We start from the raw sequence: 21,846 nt of genomic DNA, 5'->3' as shown, positions 1-21,846 counted from the left end.
AAACTGATGAACTGTGATGGTGGTACACGTGGAAACTGTTAGCTGCGGTCTTGTAGATCAGGTAGTAACTTCGTCATGAACGTGTTTTCACACTTGAAGCCCATTGGTGCAAGTGAAAAACGTGGTCAAGGCGGTGGAACAACTGGCTGTTCTTCGGTGAGTTGTTCTTCGCTGGTCTGTGATGCTTTGTTTCTTCTTGTGATTTTGGTTTGCGATTTCTGCGTGGAGGTAGTTTGTTTTTCAGTTTGAACTGTCGCGTCGATAGTTATCTTGGTAATGGTTTGAGTCTGGCTGGTTGTTGAATTCTGTGGAACTGGGACTGAAGTCTGGCATGATCTGTCCCTTTTCTTTCTTGCACTGCTGAAACTTGGCGTGTTGCCAACAGAGGGAGTTGACGTCTTCTGGGTCGAGTTACCTGTATTTATGTTCGTGTTTCTTCTATTTAGATCTGGACTTGGCAGTATTTTTGTAGTTTCTCGTTGGAAGTTGTCCGTTGGTTGTTTGAAAAAATTCGATGAACAGCATATACATTGGCTTGGATTTGAGGTTCTATGGCTTGTTTGATTTCTTCTGGTTGAATTCGTGGGTCGACACCCCTGAGGAATACTGAGTAAAGACTGACAGGACTTTTGGTAGGGGAACAACTTACATTAAATTCGGTGTTCCGTGGCTGGCACAGATAAATTTGGTCTGCGGTAGTGGCGGGTTGGATGAGAATTCCGTCCCGGCGTAAGATTCGGGCCCTGGACGGTTCAATGGTTGTCCCTGGCTTGGCTTGGGCGATCAACGTGGCGACTTGAAGCGGCGTGAGGTTCGACGGTAGACCGTCGACGATTACCGGCGGTACTAATGGCCTGACTGGCATGGATGAACGTTTCGTCTTTAAAAGCATGTTGGCAGAGATATCAGCACGTCTGACTTGCTCAGTGCTAGCTCTGGACTCCCTGTGACTAGAGGTGTGTGTAGGTGTTGTCGGACTTGTATAGTGTCCTGGTGGATAATGGAGAGAGTGTTATGATTGGTTGTATTACCACTGTTCTGATTAGAGAAGAGATTTCCTGTAGATTCAACTAATAGCAGCCTCAGGTTACTTACCTCTAATCCGGAATCCTTGTTTAGTGAAGGTTTAATAGTGTTGATATAAAATGATTTTTTTATTTTTCTTGTCTTCCAGAATTTGTCTATATCAATGATTCTAGTTTTCTCCCAGTTTATTCTATGTCCAGTTAACGTGGCATGCTCTGCAATGACTGAATTTTGTGTTTTCATGAGTTTTGTGCTATCTTTATATTCTTTCATTCTTGTCGCGAATTTTCTTCCCGTTTCTCCAATGTACGTAACATTGCAGGAATACGGAATTACATATATGATGTTTTTGAGATTATCTTTGGCAGATCGCTGTTTATTTTGTACCAGAATGGACCTTGAGGTATTGTGAGATTTCCACTGGACTTCTATGTTGAATTTTTAATGAGTTGAGATCAAGAACAGTCACGTAGGTATTCGTGTTGTGCCAGAGAAGTGTGTATTTATTAAATTTTGCGAAAAACTAATTCAGAGATACTTGTATTATCCCTAATTTAGAAATTACAGATTAGAGGGAGGTAATTATTTAGCATCACCTATCGCCAGAGATTGACCGTCATTTATAGCGCCCTCACATCCAAAAGAACGAGCATGTTCGATTACGGGATTCGAACTCCTGATTTGCAGATTATGACTCAAGCACTGTAACCACAAGGCCTAATGTGGTAGTAAAGGGCTTAAATGATCAGTTAATTCATTAGACTTGCTGACAAACAGTATCTTTTTTATCACCGCCTCGTCAATGAGCTTCATGTTACACATACTGGTTGATAGTTAGGTATCTCCTGTTTATTCCAGAAATTAAATCGTTTTGAAGAAGCTGAGATTATGGTTCCAAATAACAGTACATAAGTATTTTTGGAGCTGTTGACCTTCAAAATTACTTTGTATGTGTGAAAGTTTAAAAATAATCTAGTTATGATTTCTTTTTTTCAATTATTCGAGGTGTTTTATAAAAGTGACAGTCATTACCAGTTTTAGGTTAACACTAGGAGCGCAAACGGCTGTTGACTGGTTGCCTTCCTTCTAGTCAGTAGTTCTAAAGAAGGAATACATAGTTCTGAAGCTTTAGGTTCTTGCCCATCTGGTCTAATTCATGTTTTGCATTAACTGCTGTTCGGCTTGAAAGTACAAAATACCTCTTCACAAGTTTACAAGTAGTTTTAATTTCTGGTTCAGAGGAGTAATTTGTCAGAGCAAAAAGAGTACTGAAAAGTTGATAACAGATGTTGTTGTATAGTGGCTTTCCCTATTACATCAGGTAAAAATTAGGGACGATTATGCCCATGTACTTATTTGTATTCCTTTTCAAGTTTTTCTTCCAGAGACCACATCCAAACGAACAAATACCTGTTTTATAGTCTTTGTGGCTTATCCATCACTGGAGCTTGAATATAGGAATTTAATGAAATCTTTATTTGTATAGGAAGTCGAAGAAAAAGTACAAAACGTATCAGAGTAGATATAAATTATTCCATATTATCATTGGTTTTAATTTTCAGTTTTGATGAGAAAAAGTATCAATTATAAAAATAGTCAAAATGTTTCTAAAATGAAAATAACAAAACAGTTTCTTTATTTATTATACACCCATTTCAATACTGTTATTAATATATAACTATAGTTAAAAGCGAAAGTACGATTAAATACAAATAACATTTATTTAGGAAACAAACAATAAAAATGGTTGTTGTATCATTACTCTGGTATATTTTAAGATAAACCTCATTCACTGAAAAATGCAATATTGTTAAGAATCTTTAAGAAATGAAAAATATGTTTTTTGATTATTATCATTATTAGTTGAAGTTCAGTATAATTTGTACTGTCGTAAATTTATTCTGTAATTATTGTGGATAATTACTACTGGTTTCAACCTCTAATTTAAAAACGATTCCAAAATAAGTTCTGAAAGGTTTATATATAATAAACTTTCCTTTTATTGATGACTATGTTCATTCTGCTAGAAATGATAAAAACTGTCATATCTAGGTTATCATACTGTCATTTTAGTTTGATCAGTTTTGTTTACATATATATCACCAAAATGCTATTAATATTAAGATTCAATAAAAAACTACACGGAATTTTCTCGGCTAAAAGTATTATCAATTTTTTTCTATAATTTGAAAATCAATTCTTTTCTGGGCTCAGATCTAGAAATCCAAATCATATGATTTACACAGTCATTTCAAAATGTAACTATCAACAGACAGCCAATGGCTCTTATACTCTATTTGTTACTTGAAAAACCGAACCCAGCAGTTATGTTACTTTCTGTTGGCTAGTTACAACTCGCTGTCGTTTAAGTAGTGGTTCTAAGAGCCACAATAAAGCAACAATGATGCTCAGAACTCCGAGAATGAGGAAAACATTATCATAAGATCCAGTTTCGTCCCGAAAATATCCTGTTTAAACAAAAATATAAAATATAATAGTGAGTGATATAATAGGTAGGCAAAAACAATGATTTATAAGCACAAGTTGTTGTTTGCCTATGTATTATTAAAGTACGTAGTTACTTGCTTGAGTAAAGGAATGTTTTAAATTTATACAATAAGGAACAAACTGTTGTACAACAATCGTTACACCAGAGTTTTATAAGATGACATTGTATTTTTAATTTGAAAATAATGTTATAGTTACAGCAATCAATCAATAAATAAATAATTAGCAAATCCTAGTGTCTTATGTGTCTTAACCTAGTGCCTAAAGGCTACAACACATTTACGAACTTACCTATCAAAAGTGGCTTGCCCATGGATGTTACTCCAACTACAAACATCAGTAGACCTTGAGCTATGGCTTGATTTTCTAGTCCCAAATATTCGGGTACAACCACAATAACTAACACTCGTGTCAAGCCTGTAAGCATACCAAAGCATAAGCACAGGAGGTGCATCGCCAGTTTATTGTTAGCTACAGAAAATAAAGCAAACAAAATTCCCTGTAAAAGAATGCTGGGTACTATGGAATTCTTCTTCTTGATGGAGAACCGATCAGAAATCCACGATAATAATACAGATCCAAATATATCAGCGGCTGAAAATTCTATAATTAGATGACTTGCTGATTCCTCAGAGTCTCCTCTATCCACCGCAAAGTCCACAATTATCATAAGAAACGTGTGCATTGTATTGAAAAACACAGAATGGGTTATGGCGATAAGAAGAAACAATGAGTTTGAACAAAGAGAAAATAAAATTTTCAGAGCCGCTAGAAAATTGTTTGCGCATTTTTTCTCTTTAGCCTTTAGCTGTATTCTTAGTCTATTGACCTTTAATGAGTCTTCCCTTTTAAAAACATTTTCATTACAAGCTTCACACAATCTCTCTTTAGGTAGCGCATCAATGTCATCTATCATCAAACTGTCATCCTCCCTTACTGGTGATGGTATGGATAACTCATTTGGTGCCATATTTTCAATTTTTTCTTCTCTAATAGAGCTTTTTCCTTCGTTTATTGACGTCAGAGTCAGTGAAGTAGTTTGGTGTGATAACGTTTTTGAAGGAATTAGAGAGCCCGGCTGGAGGCCGATTGCAAAAAAGACAGCATGTAAAACGACACCCCCGATTATCAGTAGAGTCCCTCGAAGTGAATAAGTGTAGAGAAGATGTTCGAAAAGTGGTGGGAAAATAAAAGAACTTATTGTGGCTCCAGAAAAGGTAAGTCCAATAGCAAGAGCTCGATATTTGTGAAAATTCCGGCTGATGATGACTGGAAGCATTGGAAGAACAAATCCTATGGCAGTGCCTATAGATTGGTAGTAACAGCTTCTTTATCGTACCTATACATATTTATATTATGTTTAATATGAATTATTTTCCTAAAATTTTATGATAAAAATAACATACTTTTTAAAGTAGTATCTGTTTCTACATTATCTTGAATTTTTTTCAAGTTATTGTATGAGCCCAGTTTTCTTTATGAATATTTGTTTCTTATATACGGGTTTTTACAAATATATATTATTTCAAAGAAACACATACTCTCGATAATTTGTGTTATTTCTACATTTACTACAGCTATTAGATATATGAGTTAGATGTTTTCTCCGTACATTGCGGCTGAGCTATAATTGGAACTTCAATGACCATGATGTAGAATGCCTAAACACTCATACGTATCTTTACCAGTTCATGCTAGAATTTTAAAAATTAAAATACAATTTACATATGAAAGTCGCAGTGAATGTGTTGAATTAGAATTGAGGAGGTGCATCAGATATTTTGATCCTAGGGTGGGACAGTGGAAATAACTCATTTAAATTAAGAAAGGAAAAACAACATCACTGTAGAATTGAAATTAATTTGATAAATAAATATGTTTCCTAAAACGTCTCTAAGAGTTCATTCAACATGTATTTTATTTAAAGTTAATCAACTGTGCACTCTGAATGTTAGCTTCATTTTCTCACAATTATAACTCAGTAAATCTTTGGTCAAATATAGTTAAAACCGCATAGGCCATGAAAATATTTAAAAAATGATAAAAGGTTTAACAATCGCATTGTTTTATACATTTTTATTTAAAGAAGAAGGACGTGTCAAGCTACGCTGTTCGTCAGGTCGTTCACTTGGTTTTTGTAAACTGTATGATCTGACGAAGAACGCAATCTCGACGCGCCATCTGTTAAATGATAATATATAAAGTATTGATAATTGTTCAAATTTTTATTTAATTTCTTATAAAAAAATCTAACATAATCATTCAAAGCAGCAGAAGAACATTTTTATATGTAATACCTGTCGTTTATTTACACAAGAAATAATATATTTCGTTCTTGAAAAGATTACTTTAACTTTACTATAGAACCAAAAGTACTACATCGCCGTGACAGAAACTGTAATAATTACAATAGTTTGTGTTGGCCAAATTATTATTTTCTGTACTACCAATACAAATTTAGTGATAATAACAACAAAGCAATCTATCAACATTATCACCTATCAGATTGTTGATACATAATTGACAATATATGAGTAAAAATAGAGCTCTCGATTAACAATATTTCTTACCAGAATACCAATACAGAGTTAGTAAAAATTAAAACAAATTCATCAATCAGCATATACCTTAGAAACCGATTCCACATATTAACAGGTAATGAAAACAACAGTGTGACACTCAGTGACAAATACTTTCTGCTATAAGAAGAAGTTAACTGCAGATGTTATTTTATGTTGTTGTTGGGTTGGTTTCTGTTTTGTTTTTATTGTAATTTTAGGGCTTTTGGTTTTCCAATATTTTGGAAGCTTTGAGTGTTCAAGTTGTAAAAATATTTTATATCAAATTATTTAAGCAGCATTTTAGTCACATTAACAGTAAGTGTATAAAATGCAGCCAACAATATTGCTAGATCTTTTACACTGACTTGATAGCAATGATGAAAATAGTGTCAATGAAACATTCAGTCAGCAGTGTTATCTACATGATTAATGACAGAAATGTAATAACAATAACAGTGTCAGTAGTGTAGTCTGGCAACACTATTGTCCACAAGACAATTTCTACATAATTGATAATAGTAACAGTAACCATTGCGTATTTAGGGAATAGGATTATTAGTCGTTGGGCTACTGGCACATAATTATCACTGATAACAGTAATAGTAAGACACTTTTCCGTAACTATTATCAAACTACTGACATACAGTTGGTAGTAATACAATCAAATGTATAAAACTTAGCTAACAAGATTATCTCGGAGACTGTTCATCAGAGTTGACAATGATAACAGTAACAATATGATAGTATGATATTATGAACTATAGAGCTGATAATAATTATAGCAGAATAATAGTAGGATACAGTCAATAATATTATACATGATACTACTGACACGTAGTTGATGATAAACGCATTAAGCTTAGTATTATTCTTTATACGTATATTTTATTTTTGAATACGATGAACTACAAATACTTCAATATAAAGTGAAAATATATGTAAAAGAATTTCAAACCTTGTAAAACACCCAAGAAAACTATCAGATGCACCGTGTTTTGGGCTAAGAAACACAAACTGAATGACAGGGCTAATACCACCATTCCAGTGATCACAATACAACGGGCAGACACGTAGTGAATTAAGAGTCCAGCGAATATCCCTGTAAAAAAAAATGAAGACGTGTGTGAATGTTATATTCTATATTTATTGCACTCGTACGGTACAAGTTGGAGCTGTACACATCTAAAATTGTACCTTGAAGGTTGCTTTAAGAATATTTATCTGAAATGTTGAATAAATTTAAAAATAACAGCGACAACTGATAAAGATCGAAGAACAACAATATTGGTCTTATTGTAATGAGTTACAATGTTATAACTGTGAGTATCACAGGTTAAAATATTTAAATATCTCCTAAAATGTTAAAGTTCCTAAGACATAGTGTCTGATGACTTGAATAAATTTCCTAGTTCGCTTCTGCTGAGTTTACTCTTCCAATGTCTGCTTGTAATTTATCTTTGTCAGATGTCTACATTGTTTACAGAAACGAAAACATATTGAGAAAAATTTCCATTTTGGTAAAAGAATAAATATTGATTTATGGTAATATTTCAGTTATTAGTTGTCCACCAGTGGCTCAATGATATATTTGTGGACTTACAAAACTAACAATGGTGATTCGATACCTGTAATGGGCAGAGCATAGATAGCCCATTGCGTAGCTTTGTACTTAACATCAAACAAATATTTATTATTTACTATTTTTCCCTATAACGTTTTATATATATATATATAAACTTTTTGAACTTTATTTTTATCATCATATAGCTACGCATATGGCAATTTATTAAATATCATTCTCATGCTAGTTCTCCTGTGGCATAGCAATATGTCTATAGACTAAGAATTATAGAAAGTGGGTTTTGATACTCGTGGTGAGCAGAACACAAATAGGCCATTGTGTAGCTTTGTGCTTAATTATAAGCAAACAAGTTTTCAGTGTTGTAATAGTGTTGAAACACTATTAATGTATTAATGAAATATTAGGTACAGATATACTATGGGTATGGGTGATAGTACTTGTTTTACCATTTTTGACAGGCTATGCTTGTATTTTATAAGATCATGGATACTATACCCGAAAAATGAATCTCAGATCTCAAACAGTTGAAAGAAACAACTAAAACTATTTGTACACAGAAAAGACAGACACTAGTTGGATGAATGGGAGAAGCTCAGTTGGAAATACTCCATCTTTGCCAAATGAAATAAGAAGTTTAACATTTGAGGGAAATCATCTATAAATTCCTATGTTTTATTGTTGTAAATCATCTATGAATTCTCACAGCTTCAATTATTTGACCAAATTTGTTAATGAAAAGTGAGAAATTGTGATGAAAACCCAGAGATGAAAACAAATAAAAATGATTGAAGTGAGCAGCAGGTGAACATGTAGTTCCAGCAAAAGGTAAGTTGCAAGTTATCTTTACTGTAGGAAGTTCGTGATATGTGGGTAACTACTATTACTCAAGTTCCAAGTTTGACTGTGTGGGTATTTGGGTATTGATGTTGTTAAATACCCAGGAGGGTCAGGTACATTTGACCTCTTCCTCCCTCCCGAACGATTATAGCGTCTGTCTTTAGGGTTTTTTTTTTTTTTTTTTTTTAAGCTTTGGGCCAGAGTAAAAGTATAACATCATACTCAGGTCCATTTCAGGGCTCAGTCCATGCATGGACGAACAAGAAGTTTTTTTTTTTTCCATTTAATTTTTTTTTTGTATTTTCATATATATATATATTTTTTTGTATTTTTTCTCCTTTTTCTCGATTGAGAGAATGCTACTACTACTTGTAGTAAGACAAACACTCACACAGAAAAGAAAGTAATAATAATAATTATTATTCAATACTTGAATAATAATTCAAAAAGAGAAGAGAAAAAATAATAATAATAATAATGATTAAAAAAAGAAAATAATAATTATAAAAATAAAAAGAAACAAGGACTAAGTGTCTAGTGGATAGTGGCCAGCTTGTGTTACATTTCTTAAATATATGTTAAAAGGGGAGAGGTATTTAGGACCATTTACATCATGTACGTGATATCTGTCGAGATCACACATTAAGTCATTTTTGTGCCAATTCTTATTGAAATATTTTAGAGAATTATGCAAGAGTCTTTCAGCTATTGTATCTATGTTTGCATACTTGTGCATGAATGTGGTTGAGGTGCTACGTGGTACTTTGTATGCTGAAGTTAGTACAGAATTTTGTATACGTTGAAGTTTCTGTACATGTGTGGGTGCTATGTTAATCCAGGCAGGCGATGCATATTCTATTGTTGGTCTAATGTACGTTTTGTAGATTTTAAGTATGTTGTCTGGTGATGTTCCTTGGATTTTACCTGAAAGACTTCTTGCATAGTTTGCTCTTTTCCAGATTCTTATCAGTACATTTTAATATGTGGTAGCCACGTTAATTTTGAGTCATAGGTTAGACCTAGAAATTTAGCAGAAGTAGCAGTCAGTAAAAGTGATCCATTCATATAGAGTTTTGGTGGATCTTTTTCAGCTTATTCAGTCTGCTGAATACTATGACTTGGGTTTTGGAATATTAATTTTGATTCTGTATTTCTGGCAGTATTCTTCGATGTTATTTAGGACTGGTTGTAGGTTCGTTGCTGCTATTGACGGAGTGGGGCACTTTTCCAGACTGCTACATCGTCAGCGAACTGTGATGCATAACCTAAATTTAGGTCCGACAGAGGCATATTACTCACGTACATGATAAATAATATAGGGCTAACAACCCCTCCTGCGGGACTCCTGCTTCGGGTGAAAAGGACCCTGAGTGGGCCCCATTTACATTTACTTTACACATTCTGTTATCCAGGAAGTTGGACAGCCAGCGAATAGTTTCCTGGGGTAATGCCATTTCAAGCAATCTATGTCTTAAGCCGTTATGCCACACTGTGTCAAATGCTTTCTCAATGTCGAGAAAGCAAGCTACAGTGCATTCTTTTTTGTTGAAGCTGTCGGTAATTGATTCTGTAAGTCGAATCAGGTGGTCTGTAGTTTGGCGGTTTTCGAAATCCGTTTTGAATTTCTGGTAATTTTGAATTTTCTTCTAAGTAAACTGACAGACGATTACTAATTATCCTCTCTAATACTTTGCCAATACAACTGGTTAAGCTAATCGGGCGGTAGTTGTTTGGTTTATTCGCTGGCTTTCCTTCTTTCTGGAACATTAATACTATTGCTTCCTTCCAAGAAACGGGGATATATCCAGCTGATAGTGAGAGATTAAATAACGCTGTTAGGTGTTCATATAATCTCTGAGTGCCTTGTTTTAGGAGGATAGCTTGAATACCATCTTCTCCAGGAGCTTTGTTTTTTGTGTTTTTTAATAGCAGTTACTACTTCTGTAACAGTGATATGTTTTACCAGTTGATGAGTGCTCCAGTCTTTTGTTTTTTCTTGGTGTGTAATAGTGTTGACTGGAAATTTAGGTGTAAAATGCTTCTATTTTGGTCAATAAAGTTTGTGACTGTATTATAAAAGTATCTGTTCATGTCTGGTTCATGATGTGTTTTGAACGTGTTTTCTAGGTGTTTTTTAAATATCTCGGCTTTTTCTGTGTTAGTGTATGCTGTTTCTCCATCCAGTTCCAGTGGTGGATATACTGTGTTTGTTGTTCCTGTGTTTGTAAATCTTTTCAAATGTGTCCAGAATTGTTTAGGATCAGTTTTATGATTTAGATCGGAACAGAAGGTGTCCCAGTTTTCTTGTTTCTGTTGTCTGATTAAGTTTCGTATTTTATTCCTTATTGTGTTTATCTGAGTTTTAAGTGTGGGGTTGCGATTTTGAATGTACTGTCTGCGGAGTATACGTCTGTTTTTAATTAAGTGTATTATATCTTTATGTGGTTGCCATGAATGAGTTGTTGTGAAGTGTTTTTGTTTCGGTATCGAACTGTTGTACTATTACTCACTGATGATAAGTTCGTTTGTTTTGAATTTCGCGCAAAGCTACACGAGGCTATCTGTGTTAGCCGTTTTTAATTTAATAGTGTAAGATGTCTTCAGTCTGATTTGACAGAGAGACAAAGTCTTCAAGCTGATTTAGTAGACAGAGTGTGTGTGTTTCTTAGCACAGCCACATCAGGCTATCTGCTGAGTCTACCGAGAGGAATTGACTCCCTGATTTTAGTGTTGTAAATTCGCCATAATTTGTCCGTATAAAACGGAAATTTTCCTGTTTTGTTCTTTTTTTTTTCCTTACTGCAAATGTTGAAAAAGTGGCACATGTTGAGTTTCTAATGGCTTATTTTACTTTTAACTTTATACGTGAAATTATTTACAAACGTCAAGGTTTAGAAAGCCATAGAACTCTCAATTTCCGGTTAATTGTAAATAACGGTAGCAATTTCATCACTGTATCAGTCGTACAAACTAGTGTTGTTCACTTGAAAATAAATGCAAAATCAGCGGTATTTAACAGATATGTTTTAGTCTCATGGAAACGCTACAACTATGTTTATACAGAATAGCTCTAATAAATGAAACGATGTGATCAGGTTGAACATTTCAATGGTACAACTTAATTTATTTGGATGATTTATCTAGTAGTGTTTTAGTAACCCTGTATTATGAAGACTAAACCTCAACGTTAGTAATGTGGTTTTGTAACAGAAACATCTAACAACATATTTTCTTACTTACCCACCACGTTCATGATGGATGCACATAGACTGAGAGGCCAGGAAGCTTGCGCTCTTGTTGTATGGAACGTTAAAATTATCTCGAGGTATAATATCCCATACGATCTGAATACGCCGAATAAGAAAAACGCGATCATGGAACAAGAAACAGCAACAATCCAGACTCGATATTCAACAGATGCGAGAACTGGCATGCTCTTTTCCTCAGGAAGGACATTTGCCATATTGTTTAAAGCACGTAGGTGCGTACGCTTACTGAGAAATGGGAGTGATATAGCTACACATGTGACATATCAAGACGAATGATTTATTAGAATACCGACTTGCCCTTTTACATATGTAAAGCTGAAAATGCTAATTATTTAAATTGATAAATATATTTGATATATATAGTATAACTGTTACACATTACGTAAAGCTTTCTATAAAAAAACATGTAGAAAAGCCCTCTATAAAAAATTCCGCATCACGTGACCATGTACATAAGATCAAAATGACATTGTTTATCCACTCTTTTTTTTAATCATTCTCATATGTAATTTTGATGTCACTTACAGAGTTCAATATGGCATAAATCTGATTTAATAACTTGCGTGTAAAGTCAGTGTTCTAATTTATCTTTCATAAATTGGAGTTTAATTAAAGCCTGGAATACTTAGTGGTTTAAAATTCGAATATTACCAATTATGAAAGTCGATGAACAATGTGATATTGGCTTTTACGAATAAAATGATATTAAAGTTTCCTGACTTTATTTTTACACAAAATGTCATTCCGAGGAATTATCCTTTTTTAAGGTTAATTTAACAGTATTTATAACGCCTGTGTGTTTGATAAAATATCAGATTTTTGGTGTTGTCTTAGCAACACCTATAATTACTGATAATTTTATAAAGTGTGTGAGTTTTACTGTTGCATTAGCATTGACAGCTAAATAAAACACAATGATTAATTAGAGTTCGATGTTATTTAAAGATTGTATTGTAGTGTACACTTGTACTGTAACGGTTAGAGCAAGCCAAGGAAGAAATGGGCTTTATGTACATGTATGCTATACAAACAATTTCTCCATTATTTACATTGTAATAAACTGTAGGCTTTTGAAGATGTTTAAATAAAAATTTCGGGGAATCTGTGAATGGACATTTCTAACTGTGAACTGATATACTAGAAAAAAAAAAGATAGCTTGGCTATAGTATCTAGTACCAAAAGTTTACCTACTCTCGTCTATGTGATTAGTGGGATTTGACGGTATGTCGTACCATGCAGTTCCAAAGAGACCGAAAGTGCGAAACGGAGTTTATGCAGTAGCGAGACGCGAACCATTGATCCTTGAAATTCAAAGTATATTATCTGCTTAACCACTTCCAGCCCCTTTAATAAGTTTAACGAAAATATTATTGTTCTGAGCGAAGTGTAATAATTCAGTTTACAGTTTAATTAGTGTGTGTGTGTGTTTTAAAGGAAAACCTCATCGGGCTATCTGCTGAGTCTACCGAGGGGAATCGAACCCCTGATTTTAGCGTTGTAAATCCGTAGGATTACGGCTGTACCAGAGAAAGACAAGTTCATTTCACGAAATTTTGGCATGTGTGCAACACTCTCCCTGATAATATGAAAAGGATTGTAGTGTATTATTTTAAGGAAACCGGTTTATTCAACCGATCTAATTAACGTTTCAAGGATGTTTTTCCAGAACGCTTTGAATACTAGTTCCTTACAAAGTAGTTCCTTCTAAAAGCACATATAATCATACTACAAGAGAAAAAAACCAAAACATATAACCCTTCAATTCTAGGTTCTAGATCTTTATTGATAGTTTATCAATAATATAACATAGCCGAGCTGCGAAACCTCTATTCTGTTTTTGTGTTATTAGAGAAGATAAAAAATTGCTTGGTAATTACGTATGAATGGGTCAAATTACATTCACCTCAACCGGATCTCAGCATTTAGTGTTCTATATAATTTTTTTTATAATTATCACATGCTGATCAGTGAATAACGTGTTTTTTTCCACTACGTAATTAATACAGCTGTCATTAGTTATACGTTTCGAACAATTCAAAATAAAAAGCTTATTTAATACCAGTGACCATGCTTTGCAACAGACATGAAAAACCAAGACCTATACTTCACCAGCAAATCTAAATAAATATTATTTAGCAGGAAAAACAAACGCGCACGTATTAAAAAGCCAAAACAAAATAATTATATAATAAATTCAAACATATTATAACGTCTTCTACAAAGCAAAGAATAGTAATTTTACATTTTAATAAGTTCTGAAAGTGCAGAACAGAGAATGATATAAATTACGTAATAGATTTATAGTTTATTTTTTGTTAAAATAAAGCTCCACAAGATACTATCTTCATTGTGCTCACCATGGGCATCAAAACCTGATTTTTTTATTTATTTCATTATAAGCCTTGAACCTTAAAGCTGAGCCACTGAAAAGCAATTTGTAGTTTCATAAATATTCGCTATTTCCAACAAACTCTATCTTTGATGAATTGTGATACGAAGTGAAAGAGTGGAGGAATAAGAAAGAAAATCTACTTCAAGTTATAATCTAACAAACAAGGATTACAGGTTTCTTCTGCAAATATTTTACTCCCGTGATAAAAAGTTAAAGACTGATACGCATATACTACTACAAATTACAGAGGTAACAAACAAAATTAGTTATATTTCTAAACATTATCAGAAATGTAAGTTTAGATTTCTAGTAACGTAAGACATATTTTAGAAATAAATAAATAAACATTTTATAAACGTCTTAGCCTGTTTCAACATATCACAACTTGTGAATACACTTCACAAGCAGGTATGAAAATGCCCATCACAAGTATCCAAGTCCGGTTTTTAGCGCTATAAGCCTTTCGCTTTATCGCTGAATCAAGTGGGGAGCATTGCAAAACGTGAGAAACAAAACTAATAGTAATTTAAAAAGGATGTTCATAAAAGTCGAATGTTTCACTCGAGTGGAACATTGACTCTCCATTTCTCTAATTAGTGGATGTTTCAGTTGGGAGATCATTAAACAATAACTGAATAACCCTGAATCCGTACGATTCTAAAACGTTCATTTGGAAATGAATTTCTGAAGCTTGATGCAGAACTATGACCCGAAGCTAATAACTTTAGACATATTAATGTGAAAAGCGCAATGTTGTTACGGGAAAGGGATTTTAACATCTCTTTGAAATAACAACTCATAATACGATTTGAAAAATATAAGCGTGCCTATTAGGAAGTAACATACGGATAAACCAATAACATATTGAAGTAACCAACTTTTGAGCCTTTGTATAAATGCCAAGGTTTTATCAAACATTATTATTTAATATCTATTTATTCTGACTCCTTACACTGAAGCATCCTTCTGAGACTCAATGGTACTGTAAAGCAGTATTCAAAATACACGTTGATTCCTTTAACCTTGACAACAGCAATAATAACGCTATTGTTGAAAAACACGTTATTGGTTGGTGTTTTTAGGTGACAAAATGTTCATTCAGTGTTTTTTATCCTTTAGGATTAACATATATATTTAATTTCAATAGAAACAAAATGTGACGTTATAAAAGCATGATAAGCAACATGGTAGAGATACAAGGTCTAATAGTTACATTGTGTGGTTCAGCACATATAATGGGCTTCACAACACGTTTGTTACAGAAATCTCTCTAGACGATTGTTGAAAATCGCATGATATTGGACGTGCTCCTGTCCTTGTGTTGTGAAGTACGTCTGTTCACAACCCTTGTTTTCTCGACTATAAATTGTTTAAAGAAAACCTAGCGGGAATTTTCTGCTTACCATTACATCTATATAAAACATCAGGAAGTAAAAACCTTATTCAATTATCACAAGACGCACTTTGATTTCTAACACCAAAGCGAACAATACAACAAACATGCTAACACATGTTAAAACCTGTGGTTGCGACAAAGCTTTTCAAATGTGTTCATACCCTTCACTACATTATTATATAAAACAGCATTTTTTAGAAAAACCTTCGTACACATAAACGAAGATAATTAATATTAGCTATTGTTTAACCGAAATACATTTAATAAATATTAATGAATAATATTTAGATATGCTAAATAATATCAGACCTGTCACAGAAATATAAACAGTTGTGTCAAAGTTTCCACTATCACATAAACAACGTCACAAGAGCTAGCTCTACATTTCCATATCTGAGTTGTCACAGAGGTGTAAACAATTATGTTATAGTTGTTACACTGTTACAAACAGTTGTGCCAGTGTTTTCACATTCAAATACATTAACAGTCTGCATTTTCATATAAGAATTAACACAGAGATATAAAGAAGTTCATGAGAGTTGTTATTGTGTTATAAACAGTTGTGCCAAAACTGTCACCATCATATAAGCAGTTTCACGAAAGCTACTTCTGTACCAGAGTCATGACAGCGGCATAAATAGTTGTTTTGTAATTATTACATGTCAATACCAAAACCTTGTTAAAATGATCAAATAAGGGAAATTGAAAAGTTTTGTTTCCTGAAGTAATAAAAGGTCATTTTTCATTTTTTATAGTGGTTAAAAGTTTACACACGTAGTGAATCAAGCAGCAGTTAGCACGGTAAGTTTATCTTTGTTTAGAAGTGATAAGAATCTACGTGCGTAGTGAATGAGCTAACAATTAATAATATGTGTTTATTTTTCTTTAAATTCATTAAGAATCTATGTGACATTAGTATTCTGGGTTGAAAATGAAAATCCACACTACAGACGATGGTGTACATGTCCGTAAATCACATATCAGGTTTCATTGTTCAGAAATTAAATATATTGTACACTTTGCAGTGGCGTCTCTATAAAACGTCTCATTCAAAATATAAATCCATGTTTTTCAACATTAAATGTATAGATCTTTCTAAACCATTTATTTTATTGTGTTTACACAGTACGTATGCAATACATAAAGCCTGGTATTGGCTGGAGACGTTGCCATAATGTCTACAGGAAAATATTTAGTTTTGTTCACTTGTTATTTAATGGATAATTTCACTTTTAAGTTTAATTTAAGTTTTCGAAATATTTACAAGTTCTTTATTTGTTATTATATGAATTATTAATATCAACTACAAATAGCTATTGTGTGCTCAGAGATGAAGTGTTAATGTTTTGATAGAGGCTTACGTGTTGTTAGTGTAGGCCAGAACTGAAGTATTGAAATTTAAGTTGAAACTTACATGTTGATAGTGTAAAATGAAAGTTGAAGTTTGAAAATTTGAGGATGACGCTCACATGTTGATAATGTAAGATAAGAACTGAAACGTTGAACTGCAAACATTAAGACTCCGATGTTGACAGCATGAAATTAAAGCTAAAGGTTTTATCTCGTGAGGTTGAGGTTCACGTGTTGATAGTGTGAGATTGTTGATCACAGGCTATCCATTAAAGGAGGCAGGTTTAAGAGTTGATTATTTAAACTCATACAACGTTTATTTACTGATCATGTTTACAAATTATTTTGGGCTAACATGTTAGCAGTTTCAAGTCAAGGCTTATTTGTTAATAATGTACAGTCAAGGTTCACATGTTCAAAACTTAAGACCAGTTTCGTTTTGACCATGTAATGTGAAACTGACACGGACCACAACACTGTTCAATGGCAACGTTATTAATCACATTAATCATTCGGTGGTTACCATGGTCAAAAAATGACGTTGTGTTTGCTGGCAACATCTCTAATATAACTGGTACTACCGTGTTTACACTTGGAGTTTGTTTAGCCCAATTAGGAAAATGTGCAAGTTTAAGATAGTAACACAGAGTGTATTGATTATCAACAAGTGAACTCCACACATAATGATGTTAAGAAAAATGCCGGACTTAATCTGAAGTGGCAAAAATGTTACTAGTTGAATGTAAGGTGAAAATAACCAACAAAAATGAAAGAAGATAACGTTTTAAATATGTAAACCCAAGTAACATATTATCTGTATAGAAAAATAATGTACAAGTATGAACAAAATATTTCAAGTATTTAATGCGAATATTTCGGAAGTTACACATGAGATCCTTAGTAATTACAAATTTGTTTTCATCAGAATACTACAGAACAAATCCTTTTGAAGAACTTGCTACCGGCAACATGAAAGCGAAAGAACAAGCGATGGTGACGGGGATCATTAGAAAAAGCGGGTTTACTCGGATCTCAGAAGCCTAATATAAGAGAAAAGTTACATCAAGTGTGAGAAAATCAAATATCAAGAAATAAGAATCATCATGAGGACATTCATGAACAGAATCAATCTAGGAATGTTCATAACATGTTTGGTTTCACAATGAACCTATCATAACGGTGCTTCTATTCAGAGATTTTCAATTCACTATGTTTATTCGTTCCTTTTTTATGTTATATAATGATTATAATTATGCCAAACGTTTCATGACTTAGACAACCCTCAGATTCGTCGTCAGTTAGCGGATGTGATGCATTGAAACTGAACTAATATTTAAATAAAACGAGTACTATGAAGAGATTTTGAGAGTAAAATAGGAAAAAAAATCAAATGAAAAACACACAATTTTAAGGAATGGTAGGTAGGTCATTTGTAAGTATGAACCTGTGCTATTATTTTTCAAACTTCTTATGCAAGCGTGTACTAAACAAGAAAGGTTTCTCTTTGTAACGAGAAACACCCTTGAAATAAATATGTATCTCAGAACGGCTGGTATGAATATTAACACTTTTATTGATAAGTGGAGAACAACGTTTCGACCTTCGTAAGTGATCTTCAGAAAACAAAGAGAGTTTGCAAGTAACCGTTACCGGAAACATGTCTTAGAGACGAGAGTATAAATGATTACAGGTTTATAGGGGACGTTGCAGTTAGATGTTAGGTTAATAAGAAGCATAGTGGTTTAATTTTGGTTTCAGGTTTTGGAAATAAGGGCTACTTTAAATTTGCGTTTGTTTATATGTGTTTTCCTACTTAGTATCTAGAAATTTTCTATGGTTACGTTGTGTTTATTTGAGTTGCAGCTTTCGGAAACGTGTTATGTTTTTTTTTGTGATTTTTGGATCTAGTTTCTTTTTTTTTTCCCTTCTTCTTCCAATATAGATGCCGTGGTAATTGTTGCATTGTATTGTATAAAGTATGTTGGTATTGTGCTTGTTAGTGTAGTTTCTACATATTGTGGACTTAGTTTTGTACCTGGTTTTTGAGCAAATTTGGTGTTTACTAAAATGTTGTGTTTTAAGATTTTTTTCGCTGATGTTGGGAACATTTAGTATGCCGCAGTATGAGGTTTTGTAGTTTGTTGTATCTTGGGATTTATTGTTGTTGGTCTAATTGTGTGCGTATAATTTTTTTTTTTACGTTTTTTCAGTTGATGTTGATGAAGTGTTGTTTTTTTGTTCATTTCATCGTTAATGTTATCAGGTGGATATAGTTTTATGGCTGTGTTTATTTGGTTTCTTAATATGTTGAGATTTTGTTTTGTTTCATGTCCTGAGTCCCGTGGAGTGTATAATCTAGTACGGGTGATTTATCTGTGGATTCCTGGTTTGAATTGTGTATCAGTTCTTGTGATTTTAAGGTTAAGAAATGTTATTTCCTTAGTTTTTCAATCACGTTAACTCGATACACCGCTACATTAAGTTCACTTGTAAACAGGAAAAAAATTGTATCATCAACATACTTGCACCAGTATAGTGGTGAGTATAATTGGTTGCTGGGGATGTGTATCAATGGGTTGAGGTCTTGGATATGAAGTTCTAAAGCTATCTTTAAAGGCAATCTACACTTCTTTTACAGTTTTTCTCATTGTCTTTTCGAACTGTTCATCCGAAGTCAAGTTCCTGATACGAGGCCGTACAAAAATTCCTTCTTTACATTTCCGTTCAGAAAGAGCTGGTGTTTGCCCAAATAGATACTTGAAACAGTCTTCAACTTTGTCTAAGACTTTTACAAATTGCTTCATCAAACCCATTTTTATGTGAAGTGAAGATATTAGGACTTTTATGTGTTAACCAAACTTTCACGTTCAATTTTTTTCGATCATGATATCAAGCTGACTCTGCATGGCCATTTATTATTTATCCAGTGGTGATTTTGTGTTCTGGTGTCCAATTAGCACACAAAAAACATGAGCACTTTTTATGACCCGACTATTGATTCACCACATACAAAGGACTTTTAAGCCTCCACAAAGTAACCAGCCATGTTATTTACATTTGATCTTGTTGAGAAGAAGCTCGATATTTTCGTAAGCATCCTTCAAGTGAACCGAATGAGCAATAGGAACAAATGCATGTGTTACAATTGTGAAGAACACCTTTTAGAGTTCTTTTGGAGGAATCATTGAAGAATCACAACTCATAGACTGCAGTTTCTAGTATCGGTATTAATTCAGCAATGTGGTTACAATGAATTAGTGAACCTTTCTGCAAAAAGTATACCATAAACTTTTTATCACGATTTACGTACCAGTAAAATGATATCCCTGGCAAAGTAAGTTCTTTGCTCGAGATCTGGATCTTAAAATCTCTGAAGAATCGTTTGAAGATTCAAATATCTTTTGTGAAAAGTAGTGGTTCAACAGATCTTTCAGGTTGAAAAACATTACCTATCATCATATCTATTAATATGAGATTCAAAATCAAATGAAGCTGTGTGAAAAGTCTCTCGGGTGTAAATACAAATACATCAGGTCATTTAGAAAATTGAAGGTTCAGATACGAAGTTTCATTTTTATTTGGAGTGTTGTAGCCTTGCACATTACATGAGCAAAAATTCTAGTCATCTCAATGGTTTCCAGTTTAGGCTAGACTAGTGAAATTTTGAAAGGCAAAGACTTTTTTCTTCTAGTCCATTATCTCATTTCTTCGATTTGTCTTGTTAATAAGATTTTTTTCCAAAATACAAGTAATACACTTCATTTGAAAACTGTTGTAGTTGTGTGTCTTTCTTTTCCTGCAAAAAACAGAAAAGAATATGTTTAGGTAATTTATACAAAATCTTGGTGTTACAGCAAAGAATACATAATATTGAAATTAAAAGAGAATAATATAAAGTGCTCGCACAAACAAGTAATTTCTAGAAATTAGATGTTTCTCGTGGTTCGACAACAGAGAGATGGCGAATGTTTTTGAGAATGTGTGCCTTAATTTGGGATAATCTACTAAATACTTCTTTCGCGTATCCATGGTAACGTTTGACAGCAAATTATCATTTATTATTATGCTGAACTATTTTAAATGAAACATCTCCAGGAGTTGTATGTTGTTAATAACTATAGTAATTCACCATAAATAAAATTAATGAATTAGTAACCTAATAATGGACTCTTTTTCAGGTAAAAAGAAAAAGTCCTCTTGTTTATTTACGTTTATTATAATATTGTTATTAACATAAAGCATTTGTGAAATGATAAGTTTTGATTCATATTATGTAACATTAAAAATTAATAAAACAAGGAAAGGAAAATAATTATATTTAAATCTTAGTGAGACTTTTGCTTCTTCACCAAGAACGACATATATTATATATCAAGCTAATAATTGATTGTTTTGAGAGCTATGCATGAGGCATTAGTTTCATGAGCAAGTCTATTCGTAAAATTACACATAACAAAGTTAATCACTGAAAATAATGACTCGAACAAATATGTTAATGAAAATACTGTTGATACTGCCATTACGTCATTTTTCGGACAGTCACAAGTTTCAGGAATAAAATTCCAGAGTTTCAGAGCCTTATTTTCTGAAATGTTCTGCATTATTCCAGTCATTAACCGATTTCTTTTAATATTTTCTAGTTCATTTTCCCCCATAATATTTTTAAATTCAATTTGCTTAACGTTACACTGTCTGCATACTTTATGAAATTTGCATTTTCTTCAAATAACCTGAACTTATTAAATCTTATAAAAATGTTCAAAAGTTAAATTAATAATGCTTGGAAATTGAATTTGCAGACTCTGAATGTATATTTTCTCATAAATTTACAGATCTGTCATGTGTTTCTATATTTTTTAGTTTTGGGAAATATGTAAGAGTGTCATTGTAAACATCACGTTTAAAAATTTTAAATTTGATTTCA

At 33.0% G+C, this 21,846-nt stretch overlaps 2 protein-coding genes across 3 annotated transcripts in view; both read right to left on the bottom strand.

The window, feature by feature from the left end:
- Nucleotides 1-2,642: 2,642 nt before the first annotated feature.
- LOC143237758 (monocarboxylate transporter 13-like) lies at nucleotides 2,643-12,005 on the bottom strand. Of its 2 annotated transcripts, none has more exons than XM_076477319.1 (4): nucleotides 11,755-12,005; nucleotides 7,051-7,194; nucleotides 3,826-4,839; nucleotides 2,643-3,494 (listed from the first exon to the last, which is right to left on the bottom strand). In XM_076477319.1, the coding sequence occupies exons 1-4, from the start codon at nucleotides 11,975-11,977 to the stop codon at nucleotides 3,352-3,354; spliced, it is 1,524 nt and encodes a 507-aa protein (XP_076333434.1). In that variant the 5' UTR covers nucleotides 11,978-12,005; the 3' UTR covers nucleotides 2,643-3,351. The 2 variants fall into 2 exon arrangements, with proteins under 2 accessions (XP_076333434.1, XP_076333435.1); XM_076477320.1 differs by having other exon boundaries at nucleotides 11,759-11,911.
- Nucleotides 12,006-20,446: 8,441 nt separating this feature from the next.
- The window catches only part of LOC143237761 (monocarboxylate transporter 7-like), a 41,409-nt gene continuing 40,009 nt past the window's right edge, over nucleotides 20,447-21,846 (bottom strand). The window contains exon 3 of the mRNA XM_076477325.1: nucleotides 20,447-20,718. Within this exon, the coding sequence (XP_076333440.1) occupies nucleotides 20,610-20,718 (109 nt within the window). The 3' untranslated portion in view covers nucleotides 20,447-20,609. The remainder of the gene's footprint in view (nucleotides 20,719-21,846) is intronic.

Source organism: Tachypleus tridentatus, chromosome 13, assembly GCF_004210375.1.
Source record: "Tachypleus tridentatus isolate NWPU-2018 chromosome 13, ASM421037v1, whole genome shotgun sequence".
NCBI classification, from domain to species: domain Eukaryota; kingdom Metazoa; phylum Arthropoda; class Merostomata; order Xiphosura; family Limulidae; genus Tachypleus; species Tachypleus tridentatus.
The sequence above is the reverse complement of the archived record's forward strand: the minus strand, read 5'-3'. Positions and strand labels throughout refer to the sequence as shown.

Excerpts from the sequence above, each read along its gene's own strand:
- LOC143237758 (XM_076477319.1), bottom strand. The coding sequence starts at position 11,977 with ATGGCAAATGTCCTTCCTGAGGAAAAGAGCATGCCAGTTCTCGCATCT. Across the intron at positions 7,195-11,754 it reads ATCCATCATGAACGTGGTGG|GGATATTCGCTGGACTCTTA; the intron begins GTAAGTAAGAAA and ends TTTTTTTTACAG. Across the intron at positions 4,840-7,050 it reads TTTCTTGGGTGTTTTACAAG|GCACTGCCATAGGATTTGTT; the intron begins GTTTGAAATTCT and ends ACCAATCTATAG.